General features: G+C 47.1%; 2 protein-coding genes across 3 annotated transcripts in view; one reads left to right on the top strand and one right to left on the bottom strand.

The window, feature by feature from the left end:
* The window catches only part of PANK2 (pantothenate kinase 2), a 37679-nt gene extending 36854 nt beyond the window's left edge, over positions 1-825 (top strand). The window contains exon 8 of the mRNA XM_032859432.1: positions 267-825. Within this exon, the coding sequence (XP_032715323.1) occupies positions 267-317 (51 nt within the window). The 3' untranslated portion in view covers positions 318-825. The remainder of the gene's footprint in view (positions 1-266) is intronic.
* An 8285-nt stretch (positions 826-9110) lies between these two features.
* The window catches only part of RNF24 (ring finger protein 24), a 104693-nt gene continuing 98844 nt past the window's right edge, over positions 9111-14959 (bottom strand). For both annotated transcript variants that reach the window (XM_032859109.1, XM_032859110.1), the window contains exons 5-6: positions 10476-10555; positions 9111-9749 (exon numbers count right to left, since the gene is read on the bottom strand). In XM_032859109.1, the coding sequence (XP_032715000.1) occupies positions 9611-9749; positions 10476-10555 (219 nt within the window). In that variant the 3' untranslated portion in view covers positions 9111-9610. The remainder of the gene's footprint in view (positions 9750-10475; positions 10556-14959) is intronic.

The raw sequence follows: 14959 nt of genomic DNA on the forward strand, positions 1-14959 counted from the left end.
GTGGGCCCCAAGCTCCTGCTGCCCTCACCTCCCATAGTGACCTGTGGGGCGGTCTTGGACATCCAACCCTCCTCCCCAGCCTGGGAGCTCCTCAGAGCTTCTCTGCACCCAGGCTGGCCTTGGGCTCAGCAAAATGGGTGCTCAAGGAATGGGTGTCAGGAATAAAGAGCACTGTTGGCTTTAATATTAGTAATCGTATTTATGGTGATTTAAATAAGTTTGAGGAAAATTGCTCTCATTTTTGGTGTACTTTTTTTTTTTTCCAGGGTTATTTTGGAGCCGTTGGAGCACTTCTTGAGCTGTTGAAGATCCCCTGATCATTACCTAGGGAGGGGTTCCTGGAACATTCCACAATGGGATCTGTGAACTTTTGTTTTTTAAGAGACTTAACTCAATTTTATGATTGTGTACTACCCGAATCAAAGCAAGAAAGGACAAATGTATTTTTCTAAGTCATCAAGATAAATCCTTAAAAATCCAGTCTAAACTAGTAACCAGTAAGGAAAGATATATACATAAAAATGTGGACCACGTCCATGGCAGTGAGGGTCTGCTGTGTTGAAGTTGCTCTTCAGTATAGCTTTGTTACACCTGCCATATATTTTTGAAATTCAGTGTCACTGGAGCCACTTCAGGGGAGAGCTGTCCTGTGTTCAACTGTGGTTTTGTGTCTTGTTGCACTTACTAGATGTAAGGCAGGCACTGTATGTTGTAATCTAATCACAGTGTTGTCAGTATGGCCTCGGAGATCATTATCTGTGCATTAACTCTGGTGTGCATTTAGTTTTTGTGTGAACATACTTTCAACATGTTTTATTTCAAGGATCTGCAGATTTGGGCAGAGTAATTCTGTATTTCTAACTCTGGCAATTAAGCAATTTCTGGAAGGGCAGTTAAGGTTACTCTACACTGCAAATCCTGGGAAGGTCTGTTTGGAAAGACGGGGCTTAGTCTACTCTGGGCAGAATTTCCTGGGGGGTGGGGGTGGGTGGGAGGTAATTTTGTCTGAAGCGAGTTAAGCTAGTAGGAAAAACACCACCACCCGGAAGACTAAAAACCAAAGTGGGCCTCTCGAATTGACATCTTTTCAGGGAATCGGAGAATCTGGTGGTTTCAGGCTGTAGAAAGTGAGGAATTGAAGTACATTGATTAACTCATAGGAAGCAGGGTGCAGTACTTCCGCCTTCCCCTCCCACTTGGGGTCTTTACTTGCCAGAAACTGCCAGGCAGGCTGGCTGGTGGGACTGCATGAGGGCTGCACGTTCAGGCTTGAAAGGTAGCGTGATTAGAGTGAGGTTTTAAGATGGAGTCTTGGTAGATTGACTTAACGTTTTCTTTCTGCTGTGCAGAATCATTTAAAAAATGCTTCCCTTTGGAGATGGAGTAACATTTTATTCTGTGTATTTTTGTGCCTGCTTCATCGCTTTTGGAAGCAATGAAGGGTCTGTGTAAATCAGCTTTCAAACCAGAAGGAAACCCCAAGGCTCTGCAGCGTTCCTGGCACCTGGGCAGGAGGCACCTGGAGGGAAGGGTCCATGGGTTGCCAAGGGAGGAGGGCTGGATCCCTCAGCACCTCTTGTGTTGGCCGCATGAGGGCAGCAGAGGCACGTGCCTGCCTGGGGCAGCTGCCTGCAGGGCGGAGCGGCCATCTCCCCGGGGACGCCCCTTCATGCAGTTGGGCGCCTGTGGGTTGTAAGTGCTGCCAGCCTGGTGCGGGCAGCAGACCTGGAGGGACGCTTGTGGCCCTTGGGTGGCAATCAGCTTCTCCGCTGTTGCTGCCCCTCGTGTGGGGGCCTCAGCCCAAGCCACCTCTAATCTTTCTTAGGCTTCAGACACGGGCTTGATGGCCCCACATTCCCCCACGGCCTCCAGAGACAGTGTCACTACCCATTTGCTGATACACAGTCGTGCTTCTGGAGCCCCATGTGCCCCAGGCCCTCTTCGTTTGCTTCCCTCCAGAGACGGTAGTGGAGGGAAGGAGGGAGCCCGCTTCCCAGAGACCCTGGCCCCTGTGCTGGGGGTGCCCTGCTTTGCCCCTACGTCTGCTGTGCTCACGAGGCTGTGACCAGTGCTTTACGTGGCTGGCCCCTTTGCAGCTGAGCAGGAACAAATCTGCCTGAGGTCCCAGGCTCAAGCTGGCAGAGCCTCCTCTTCTGCAGAGCGCTGACCTTCCGATTCCGTGGAGCCGCACTTCCCTGCTCTTGAGAAGCTGCCTCGAGACTTCCCTGTGCTTTGTGCTCAGCCCACGCTGTCACTAGCTGGGAGGGTGCTGGATCCGTCACCAGTGAGTAGTTTCTAAGTCTGATGGTCATTTCAGGTCCTCATCTTCAGTTCTAACACAGCAGGCCGCTCTGGCTTTTCCTTCTGCCTCCCAGGCCATGCCTGCCTGTGCCAGCTGCTGCCGCTTACAGGACGCAGGTGCAGGTCCGGACCTCCCTCAGCAGTCCGCAGCCCTGGACGCGGATTTCCAAGGTAGCGGCCCCTCCTAGCCCTTGCCTCTGACCTGTAGCCCCAAGGCAGTGACTGCCTTCCCCTCTCATCACTGGGTTTAAGGCCATTGCTGTACATTCTCTTCCCTGAGCCTGATCCCAGTTTACTGCCACTTCACTACCTCTGGCTTGTGAGATGAACGTAAATCAGCTCCCATCTCCAGGTCAGCAATGTCCCTCCCAGTCTGCCCATCATGAGGTAGCCTGAGGGTCCCCCCAGCGGCAACTAGAGACAGTGGGGGGAGTGTGGGCAGGGGTCGCCTAAACCAAAATTGGAGATGAAGGCTCACAGGGCTGAGTGCTGGGATGCGGTGACTGGCAAGGGGGGAGGGAGTCTCTGTGAGGGTACCCGGGCTTCTTGGGGAGGCTTGGTTTTGGACTGTGTGATTTTGATACCAAAAAGGCAGCTGGATATTTTAATTGGAGATTTCAGACCTGAGAATGATGTGTATGTATCTAGGTGGGAATTTAGTGACTATGAAGGTAGAATGAGAATAACAATTACAAGATGGGCAGAGAAGGAAAAGGCTGCAAAGAAAGTGGTCCAGTAAGGCGGTGGGGCCTGCTGCCCAGGCCGCTGGGGAAGAGGAGCTCTCTAGGCACCTGTATTCAGAGGAGGTTTGAGAAGTGGTCCAGATTTGTGGCAGGGTCATGGATGGCCTAGAGGGGAGCACTTTTCCCCCAAGCTGTGGGGCCAAAGCTGACCTGCAGGAGTCCTAGTGAGGGGCGGTGAGGAGAAATGGCAGTCGCCACAGGGTGACTTTGGACCAGGAGATGTTTTTTTCTTCTAACAGAATAGTTGGTATTTCCAAGCCTGCGATGTAGCTAGAGAGGTGGGGTGTGGGCTAGTTCTACCACCTCAACCCCCCTGAGCACTGGTATCTGCATTGATGAGACCACTGGTATGTCCAGCCGCATCTGCAGTGCCAAGGCCAGGGAGGGAGGCAGGTGGGGCCTTGGCCTCTTTCTCCCTCACTGTGACCTGGTGCTCCAGTCCTTACCCTTGACCCTGGCCCCCGGCCCCGTACCTGGGATGTATGGGGTGCAGGCTGAAAGCTCGCCTTGGTCACAGTCCATGTTGCTGGTGACCAGCTCTTTTTGACCAGAGCCAGTCACCTTGACTTTCCAACTCCTGCTACACAGGCTGAAGTGGGGGTACAGGTGACCTCAGGTCCCTCTGAGTTACAGGGTACGTATGCAACACAAAGTATTTTCAAAACCTGTTTTTTATTTACATTTGTTTTAAGTCAATTACATGCACGTTTTGTTTCTAAAACAGGAGTAATTAGCCAAAAATGCATTAAAATTTTAAAATAGCACTTAAATATACAAAAATATAGCTTACAAAAAACTGCGAATGTTTAAAAATATTCTGCTGCAGAATTCTTAGTGTACAAATACGTCTATGAAACCTGAGAATCAGCATTTCATAAACCTTTTTTTTTTTTTTTGAGGGAGTTATACAAGATCTAGTGAATAAAATCCAGTGGGCTAAATAAACTACAGGACCTAAACTATCCCCTTCGTGGCAATGACATCAAGAAATGCAGAGACAGTATCAGGAGCACTCTCGGAAGACCAGGCCCTTGCCAGGAGGGACTTCCCTAACCCTGGCCCCACCTGCTCTATCTGCAGGGCCTGTGAGGGAAGGGGCACATGGAAGGATAGTGTGCGCCTGGCCCTAGGCTTAGGACCATCCAGGCTGGTATTGGCACAGGGAGCAGCGGGGAGCTACAAACAGGTCCCTTGGCTGGTGGGGACCACATTTGAGGTCCTTGTCCCTGAAGCAGGGTGGGTGTTCTCCCTGACCCCAGAGCCGCAGGAGTGAGCTCTGGATTGGTAAGCCAAGGGTGCGATGCTTGGTCTAAAAGTGGAACGAAACTTTGCATCTTGCAACAAGTGGGGCTCTGAAGGTCAACAAACTGAATAAGCCCCATTTTTCTCCTGCTGCTCTCAAATGGAAGCACATTCCATGGCACGTGGGATCTTTTGTTCATCTTCTCTGTGAAAGAACCATTTCCAGTTTTCAGCTGCAGATTTTACCAGAATTTAGACATTGTGAATTGAGACATGTTCATCTCCTTTACTTAAAATTCATAATCGCTTGTGCTGAAGACATTCTAGCCAGGACGAGATACTCGCTAACAGGTGGCCTTTCACATACAGTTCAAGTTTCAGGTTAGGGGCCCAAGTTGCATTTTTAATCCAAGGGAAGGCAGGATGCCAGGGAGGTTGGTAAGGACCAAGAGGCAGGAGTCCATGCCCCTCCCTGCAGAGCTGCCTGGAAGCAGCAGCTCTATCTCCTGCATGGGCAAAAATGGACTTAAGACATTGTTTTTTCTTTAAAGGAAAAGATGACTGATGGAGTAATTTCTGTTGTCGAATGGAGAAAATTCTGTGGGAAGCATTTTCTTTTTAATGTGTGCATAAAGAGTGGGGTGGGAAAGGGAGCAGAGCACATGACCTTCAATATGGACCCTGAACGGTGTGTATCTATGGTTAATTTGGAGGAGACTGCCCACCTACCTGCTTATCATCTGAGACCTCCCACCCACCCCCCAAAAAAGGCTGCCTGAGGCTTTAGTTGCTGCTGCTTCTCACATCCCCTGCCTCAAAAACACAGGAGCTCACCTAAGAAATCATGGCTGTTGTAGCCAGACATCACCCCGTCAGATAGGGTTTGGTGGGGGTGGGGGCAGCTTGTCCAGGCCCTGCAAAGACTGCTGGACCAGGACCAGAGGTCTGCACTGCTGCTGTCAGCAAGAGAGTGGAACCTGCTTTTGAGTGTCCCGTCACAGACCAGGAAGACAGTCTAGAAATTGGTTGTGCTCACGTACTATCCGAGCATCTGTTTGGTAAGGGCCATGGAGGGATTGCTGTTTCTGCTTTGTATGGAAAACAAGAATTCCAGTATGCTGCAGTCAATAAAAAATGCCTTATTCAAAAAGGAATGTGATTGTGAAGACATCCCCCAATTATGGGCTCACCTTTTACAGATACTCTGCCTTCTGGGTGGCTCTTCCCCCATGAATAGGAATGCTCCTTGGATATACTTGTCTGGTATCACATAAGTAAAAAAAAAAAAAAAGAAAAATTATATATACACACACAAGCACTCGTGTATACATACACGTGTGTATTTACCTGTATATGCATAAATTGTCACTGGAAGGATCTACATGGAACAAACTAAAAGGGGTGGTTCAAGGGGTGTTAAAGTTGGGCTTGTTAGGGATGCAAGGAAGACTTTATGACTTGTGAACTATGTGAAGGGATTACTTAAAAACTTTAGGAATAGCACTTAGGGAGCTCTATGGGCAAAGTTACATGGAGGTGACTAGGGAATATCTGGAGAGGCAAAAGAAGGGGCCCAGACAAACCTAGGGCCCAGACAAACCTAGACCCCAGGGGCAGCCCCCTGTCCCTCAGGAGGCTCCTGCTGAGGTTTTGTTGCTACCTGAGCTACAGAAGAGCCCCGCGTGACGTGCATTATGATGTCCCCTACTCAAGAGCTTCTACAACCCCAGGCCAACTTCCCACCAGGCTTTGGACGTGGCTGGTCCACACAAGAACCAGCAAAGACATTACTATAATTCTTAGGTAATGAATAAGGAAACCAGCTTTGAGGGGCTAACTTGCATAAAGACGCTTGGCTGTTGAATGGCCAGGGAGGATTTCAAGTCACTGCGTATTTTTTCTGTCCAGAGCTCTAGGGATGCCTCCCTGTGTTCATTTTGTAATTCTCGACCTTTCAGAAAATTACTACAGTTGTTCAGAATAGCTTAGCAGAGCAGGAGCAGGCTATGGAGGTGACAGGCTTTGAAGTGGGTCTGTGGAAAGGGGCAAATCATTCCCCTGATGGGCCCAAGAAACTTGGCATTGGACGAAATGTTCTTCATTTGTCAAGACCTATCAAGAACAAGCTATCTGGCAATGATGGGATGTTCCCCGTACTCCTCACCCCAAACTTCCCATGGGCCATCTGCTCCCATCTGGCCATTTCTGTCTTGTCCTGCTCCCTTCCTTGGTGGGTGCAGACTACAAGTACCTTACCTGCTAGGGACGGGCCCAACCAAACACACTGTGGCAAATAAAAGCGGCTGAGGACAATATCTTACGCCTACTCATTCAGGAATCCAGTCAGGCTGGTTTTGTTCCGTTTCTAAAGCCAGCTAAATTCAGCTATACCCCTAGCAATAACTAGATAATGATGCAGCCACCCATGGAGTTCAGTTGGGGCTGAGTTACGTTCTTTTAACCCACACCATACAAGTAACATCCGATCTTTGAGCTGCTTAAGACTCGTTAAGAGAAAGTAAAAAACTACCATGTCACCAGCCAGTGGCCCAAGAGCAGACAGACCAAAGGCCCCATGTGTCTAGGGATTTTCCATGTGTCAGAGATTAACAAAAGGCCACCATCAACTCACCAACAAAAGACAGATGTGGCAAGGCTGGCCTCTAAGGTATAAGCTTGTGCCAAGAATATTAGGGGATCCTTAATGTCCAGATGACATTACCACAGAAGGCTGTATTTTACTCAGAATTAAAGATAGATGTAAAAGTGAAGTGCTGGCCACTGGCAGTTACAGCAGTGCAGCAGAGAGTCCTGGAGGAGGACCCAGATGTGGGGAGCAAGTGCATTCAGGCTGTGTTGCGAACAGTTGCAGGAACTACCGTGAGTGGCGCTGGCCACATGCTGCAGGGAGACGATGGAGCCAAGAAAGATGACTGCGAGCGGCACTCCACGTCCAGCCCCACCCTGGGGGAAGAGCTGCATTTACAAAGCGCTCCGCATTCATGGGTGTTGAGGTCATGCCGGTGGTCCTCGTGGGGGTTTGTGCCCAGGGGAGAGTGCACAGCCTTCTTGAACTTTCCTCTACTGGCCGGAACTCCGCACCATGTCAACTTGCGCTTCCTGTGGTAACAGGAAATGAACTTATCTACTTCCCTACACATATAGGGACTTGTGGGGTGGTCTCCTCACACTGACACGCAGGACAGAAAAAGGCTGCAACTGGTGGGTTATAAGCGTGCTGAAGCTGTGAGTGGAGATCATTTGCAGTTTAGAACACGAGAATTCCTCCTTTGAGGAGAAAAATTCTTTTCTGTTCTAACCCCATTAACGACAAGGTGAGATTCATCCCAAGGCCATTCCATGGGAAATGGTGGGTGTTGGCCACTAATGAGGCTAGTCCAGAAGCAGGCTTATTTCTGAACTGGTCACTGGAAACCTTGCACTGTAAACTGGGTGCTTTGCAGGATACAGAACCCAGAAACGATGGAAGTAGGAACGCATGAAAAGTTCTTTTCAAGGACGCCCAACAGGCTAAGGCTTTCATATAAAAAGATCCCACACTTTCTTGCCCCATTTAGCCAGCAGCCAGTTGGCGTGCCATGAATAGGTCACACGGAGCAACAGCCAATTCTGACCAACTGGATTTGTAATTTTCCAAGCTGGATTCTGCCCAGCACTTTCCTAGGCTAGTGGGAATTTTCCTCCTCCTCTGGCCCCAGCCACCTGAGCCAAGGACAGGTTCCCTCTTCCATTTTAAGACCACAGAGGCTAGATTCCAGAAAAAAATCCCTAGAGACCTGCCACAAATAAGAGTAGCAAAGCTTCCTCCATCCACTCTCTATGCCATGCAGACCACATTTCCAACGAGAAACTGTCCTCCTCACACCTGTGGAATGGAGCAAAGCTGTTGACGAGGAGTCTACCCCATGACAGAAGGATGTAGAAAGAAGAAAACTTTCTATCTGACCCAAAGCCATTTCAGATAGCTGATTTGTACAGTATTCATGAATCTGAACAGATGGGGAGTCATTTCTAGAAAAGCTGGACAGAAAGGGCTAAAGAGCAGCATGCATTTCTCTCCTATAAAGACACTTTCAGTTACTTATCGCAAGTCTGAATAGTGAGGCACACACCAGCAGGGGAACAGTGTCCCGTAGGAGCTTCCTGACACTATTTACAATTTCAAGTGGATCCCCAGCTTCAGAATTACGTAAGGATCTTATTTGGGATGCTTCAAGTTGTTAAAACATCAATGACCGGCATTTTCTCAAGTAGAAATGGTATCTAGAAAGAAGAGAACAGGGAAGGAGAAGGGAGAGGCAAGGGGGTCAGCATCCTCTCATCACAGCAGGGCTGGGAGGACCGGCCATTCTCAGGAGGGAGCTCCCCTTGGGAGCCGTCTGAGGGGCTCACAGCAGCTCTTTACCAAGGCAGTGGGCTGAGACTAGCGGCTGTACCGGAGCCACACTGCATGTGGTGGTGTGGGCAGCACCCTGAGGCCCTCTGGGTCACAGGGACAGCATTGGCTCAGAGGTCCACACCCAGCTGGGGCTCCTGATGGGCAGCTTGGCCAGGCCTCACTGGAGAGTCGGGGAAATAAGAGGAAATGGCTTCTGACCAGGCCTTTCCAAGCACATCTAATGTTTCCAGATGATTTGATAAATAAGTGTCGTGAACTTGAGGGAGAAGCAGGTGGTGAGGGGCACTGCTGCTCTGTGATAACCAAAGCCCTTGGGTTCCAAGATGACCTTATCAAAGGAACATAATGTGAAAAGCCTTGTTGGCACTGCCTCACCAATCACTGGCAACCAGTCGTGCTTCAGCTGAGGTAACCGCCGGTTTTACTTGGCTCAGGGACTGCCGGGAGGGTCTGCTGCTGCAAAGGCATGCACGGTCTGCATAGAAGCTCATCTGTCCACAGGGTAGGGGGCGGGGGTGGCTTTAAAGACCTGCCCTCAGTTCCCTTCTCTAACAGTTCTGTTTATCTTCCCTTCTGCTTGATAAAGATTCACCTTGACATGGAGATAAGTATCTGGGAGACAGAGTAATGGCGTCAGCAAGAGACCCTCATGACATTTCTTGAAAATAACTGGAGGGCTCATCCTTCATCCACTCCTCTTCTCTTGGCATGGGGTAGTGTCAGCGTGCTTTGGTTGTCACAAGACCCAGAAGTCTGGGATTCCAGCTTAGCTGGCCCGAGTTCTTCACGAGGCAAAGGAAGTGGTAGCTGGTGCCCCAGGTAGAGCAGCCAACACAGAGACCACCTGTGTTCCTCCTGGCTCCACATGGACGTTGGATCCCGCAGCAGTTTGATCCTTGGGGAGCTATACAATGTTCTCTGCCCCGGGCAGGGGCCCCTGTGGGGGTCCACGGTCCTGCTTACTGTGCAGCTGGGCCAGCTGCAGAACTGGCATGTTGCACAGTGGACACACCTTCCGAACCTCCAGCCACTTAATAAGGCACCTGCAAGGTGAGACAACACAGGAGGGGGAGGTCAGTCCCATGCTTGTGGTGCCTCCTGCCCACCTCCATCATGGGTTGAACACCTCTGTCCCTTATAGCCAGGGGTCGGTGTGAACACTCAGGTCCCAAATAGCTCCACCAGCAGGTGCACCAGAGCCTCTAGTCTTCCAAAAGGTGATACTAAGAAACCACAGCATGCTATATCCTCAAATTATCCTGACTTGTTAATGAAGTACACTGAGGATGGTGGTGGGAAGTAGGAGAAATAAAAGTTTTTAATAGAAATAACATAAAATTGTCAGAGAAGGGGGAATATTAATACATCTTCGTGGCAGATGGCCTCCTCTACCATTTACATTCATACTTTATTATTTTGATTTAAAATAACCATGGTTTTGATTAAAGTAAGTTTTTAAGAATAGAAGCTCTCTTGGAAAGTTCCAGTTAAGTAGCTGCTTATAGCCCTGGTTCTAAGGAGGTGGCTTATCTGGCCCTCTGCTTAAAGTCCTGCCTGGTAGTCATGTTCCATCACCATAATCCCTCCTAATGTCACGTGTACACGTACACACACACACACACACACTCACCCTGTGGGGCACATTCTGCTTTCTGCATTGCAGACCAGTCATAAAGCTGTCAAGCTTGTCTGGCACCGTCCCAAGCCCACAAGTTGCTCAATACACCTCAAACACAGGTCCCTTTAAATAATTCCACACCAATACTCACTTTCTGTGGAAGGCATGCTTACATGGACAAATGCCCAACTCATCTCGAGGCTTGAAGTCTTCTAGACACACTGCACAGAGCTGAAAGACAAATTCACAGGTGAGGCAACATGTCTGCTAAGTACACTCGCAGCCCCGAAGTAAAGTAGAGACCCCTGAGGCCAGCCATTTGAAGGGACTTACAAGGTCCCATGACTCCTTAAGTGAAAGAAACAGGCTGGAATGCGCCAGGTCTTCTGAAGAAGAGTCTTCTGCTTTTCCTGTCACCTGTCTTCAAGATAGAGGGCAGACAGGAAGAGACAGCAAAGGCAGCTTCCTTTACTTCAGTGCATCGGCAGAGTCTCACTTAGGTTTATTCTTAGTAGACAGACTGAATATCATGCAATTTTCCTGTGGTGGATGAGGGGCTGACTCCCAGGGAATTCCTGCTCAGCAGCACGGCCCCTAAGGGCGACGGCTCATGCCCTGGGGGAGGGGGGTCTCCTTTGGTTTTTCATAATGTAGAAATTATAAACCATGGCACAGCCTGCGGTAACATGCTTTTTATAGTTCCTGGGGCCCTTCACTTTGGCACAGTCCTATCAGTGTCTTATAGAGAGTTATTCAAGAGTCACTAAAGTTAAACTTATGAAAATATACAGATGAAGCTGTAGAGAGGATCACCCTCTGACAGGTGGCCAGGCTCTACTGCCTGGAAAGAGACCTCCTCCCTCACAGCCAGATGCTGGGTTCTAACCACTACTATTTGGGCACATTCTAGCACCCAGGGATATCAAGTATCATTGTATATACCCACTTTACAGATGAGAAAACAGGCTCAGAGTAACCACCTTGTTGAGTAACCAGGCCTGGCTGGGGACCCAGGTCCACTGCACAGATGTCCTGCTGTACTACTTGTCTCCTGCCCAAAGGTTGAACTCCTCCCTGCTTGCTTCCCTGTCCATCTCCAGGGATCCTGGTTCAACCATCACTATTTCTTGTCCATCCCATTGACATGACCTCCCTGTTGCCTGTATCTTCATTCACCTGTAATATGTAACCCAGTCTTCTTAAGTTATGTGACAGGACACATGGCTCTTCGTGCCCTGTGGTCAGTGCTGTGAATGCTGGTTTCCAACACCCTTCTTTGGGGGAGCTCTCAGGGGGGGTTTGTGTATACAGTAGATAGGATCCTCACAAGAGGAGGAGGAAAATGGATAACTGTCTTAGGTTCAGCATTACTGTGAAGACAGCAGGGGAGAAGCCAGGACAGATAGCCTTGGCTCAAACATCCACTAGATGTGGGACCTCAGCCATCATGATGCCTCTCAAGCTCTGTTTCTTCATCTGTAAACTGGGGACACTACCTGCCCCACTGTCATCAGTTCAGACAAGGGGCAGGGCTGAGGAGGCAGTAAGGCAGGCAGTCTATCAATACTAGTGGTTTTTATTTACATTTAAATTTCATGATGGGTGCACTATTTTTAAGCCCATTTTTGACTTCTGGAGGAAGGCTGAGAATAAGCTATGAGGAAAAGTGAGAAACTAGCAGTTCCAGCCATGGGGGCCATCTTTTTGGGCTTTAGCTTCCCATCCGTAAAGGGGGATGATGTTCCCACCTCACAGACTATATGAACAGGCCCTTCTGGCTTTAAACACGAAGCTTCCCTCCCAGCACAGGAGGTAAAGGGGGTTAGGACTGCTGGCTCTTCTTCTCGAGATTCAGTGCTGATCCTACCAAAGGGCAAGAAGTTGGTAAGCCACTCATTTTAATTTGCTTATTTTTCTAGGATCCAAGATTAGATTTGTAGCGTTTTCAAAACAGAATTATGACTAATGGTTATAATGTGCTATTATATTCTTAAACAAATTCTAAAACCATAGTCACCCCCCCCCAAAAAAAAGATAAATTCTGACATGTTAAGTGCCATAGGTGACCAGAAGCCAAGGGTAGTCACAAAGAGAAAAGCCTCAGATCTGACTTCTCAAAAGTTCCATGAAATGCCAAACTAATTTTATAACTTTATAGATCATATTTTGCAAATCAGCTTTACTTCCCAGTATTTCAACAAGATTGCTTCTCCAGTGTAACTTCCCATACCTTTTTAAAAATGGAGATGTAATTCACATTAATATTCACCACTTTAAAGTATACAATTCAGCAGTTTTTAGTATATTTACAGAATTGTGCGACCATCATCACTACCCAATTCCAGGACATTTCATTCCCTGCCCCCAAAGCACACACCCATAAGCAGTCACTCCCCATTCCCCCTTCTTCCCAGTCCCTGGCAACCACTAATCAGCTTTCTGTCTGGATGGATTTGTCTATTCTGGTCATTTCCAGAATGAAATGGAATCATGAAATGATATCTTACAATATGTGGTCTTTTTTGTCTGCCTTCTTTTAGCACGATGCTTTCAAAGTTCATCCATGTTTTATGGCTAAATAGTATTATGGATATACCATATTTGTTTACCTATTCATATGTTGACAGCAGCTTGGATTATTTCTACCTTTTGGCTATTGAGAATAATGTTGCTCTGAACAAATAACTGAAGGATGCCTTGGGGGCCAGGTCTGTCCAGTGTCTGCCTTTAGCTCAGGTCATGATCCCAGCACCCTGGGATGGAGTCCCACATTGGGCTCCCTCCTATGGGGAGTCTGTTTCTCCCTCTGCCTGCTGCTCCCTCTGCTTGTGCTTGCAGACACACACACACACTCTCTGACAAAAAAATAAATCTTTAAAAAAGGGGGCGCCTGGGTGGCTCAGTGGGTTAAACCTCTGCCTTCAGCTCAGGTCGTGATCTCAGAGTCCTGGGATCGAGCCCTGCATTGGACTCTCTGCTCAGTGGGGAGCCTGCTTCCTGCTCTCTCTCTGCCTGCCTCTCTGCCTACTTGTGATCTCTCTCTCTTTCTCTCTCTGTTAAATAAATAAATAAAAATCTTAAAAAAAAAAAAAAACCCACAACAACAACAACAAACCAGACTAGTAATTGAGGTTTATTTTTTATTTTTAAAGATTTTATTTATTTTTTTGTCGGAGAGAGAGAGCACAAGTAGGCAGAGTGGCAGGCAGATGCAGAGAGAGAAGCAGGCTCCCTGCTAAGTGAGGAGCCTGATGTAGGACTCGATCCCAGGACCTTGGGATCATGAGCCAAACTGAAGGCAACCGCTTAACCAACTGGGCCACCTAGGTGTTCCATAATTGAGTTTTCAGTTCTCTGGGTATTTATCTAGAAGCAATTGTTAGGTCATATGGTAACTTTTTTTTTTTTTTAAGATTTTATTTATTTGAGAGAGAGAGAGAGAGATAGCAAAAGAGAGCATGAACAGGGTGGAGAGGGAGAAGCAGGCTCCCTGCTAAACAGGGAGCCTGACATGGGGCTCAATCCCAGGACCCTGGGATCACAACCAAAGCTGAAGGCAGTTGCTTAACCAACTGAACCACCCAGGTGTCCCTGAATTTAACTTTCTGAGAAATTACTAAACTGTTTTCCAGAGTGGCTACATAATTTCATATTCCCACCAGCTGTGTATGAAGGGTCCAATTTCTCCTTATCATCAGGTTATTATTATTGTCTTTTTGATTATAGCGATCCTAGATGGTATGAAGTGGTATCTCATTGTAGTTTTGATGTGCATTTTTTGACTAATGATATTGTGTTTATTGGTCTGTTACATATCTTCTTTGGAGAAATGTCTTTGCCCCATTTTTTTTAGTAGCATTATTTTTCTTTTTATTATTGACGTATACAATTTATTTATAAATATTCTAGATAAAAATCCCTTATCATATAGCCAACTGATTTTGACAAAGAAGCAAAAGCATTTCAATGACAGGACAACTTTTTCAACAAATGGTACTGGAGTAATTGGACACGCATAGGCATCAAAAGCATTATATCACCACTAAACCAGAGGAAAAAAAATTGATAAACTGGACTTCATCAAACTAAAAAGATTCTGTTCTGCAAAAGACTTGCTAGGATGAAAGGACTGATATAAAATATTTACAGATCTTTTTATTTTGTAGGCTTTTTATTATTGAGTTATAACAGTTCTTTATATATTGTGGATACTAGACTCTTAACAGATATAAGATCTGCAAATCTTTTCTCCCTGTGGGTTGTCTTTTTACTTTCTTGATAACGTTATTTGAAGTACGAGGGCTTTTAAATTTTGATGAAGTTCAATTTATGTGTTGTTTTTTTTTTTTTTTTCCTTTGGTTGCTTGTGCTTTAGGTGTCATATTTAAGAAACTATTTGGGTTATTGAATCCAAAGTCACAAAAATGTGTATCTATGCTTATTTCTAAGAGTTTTATAATTTCAGTTGTTACATTTAGGTCTTTGGTCCATTTTTTAGTTTATTTTTGTATATGGTGTGAAGCAGGGTTCCAACTTCATTCTTTTGCATAATTTCTTCATCTAGTTATCACAGCACCATTTATTGAATCAACTATTCTTTTCCTATTGGATTGTCTTGACACACTTATTGAAAAT

This window comes from Lontra canadensis, unplaced genomic scaffold (assembly GCF_010015895.1).
Source record: "Lontra canadensis isolate GAN:19392208 unplaced genomic scaffold, GSC_riverotter_1.0 scaffold16, whole genome shotgun sequence".
Classification (NCBI taxonomy): domain Eukaryota; kingdom Metazoa; phylum Chordata; class Mammalia; order Carnivora; family Mustelidae; genus Lontra; species Lontra canadensis.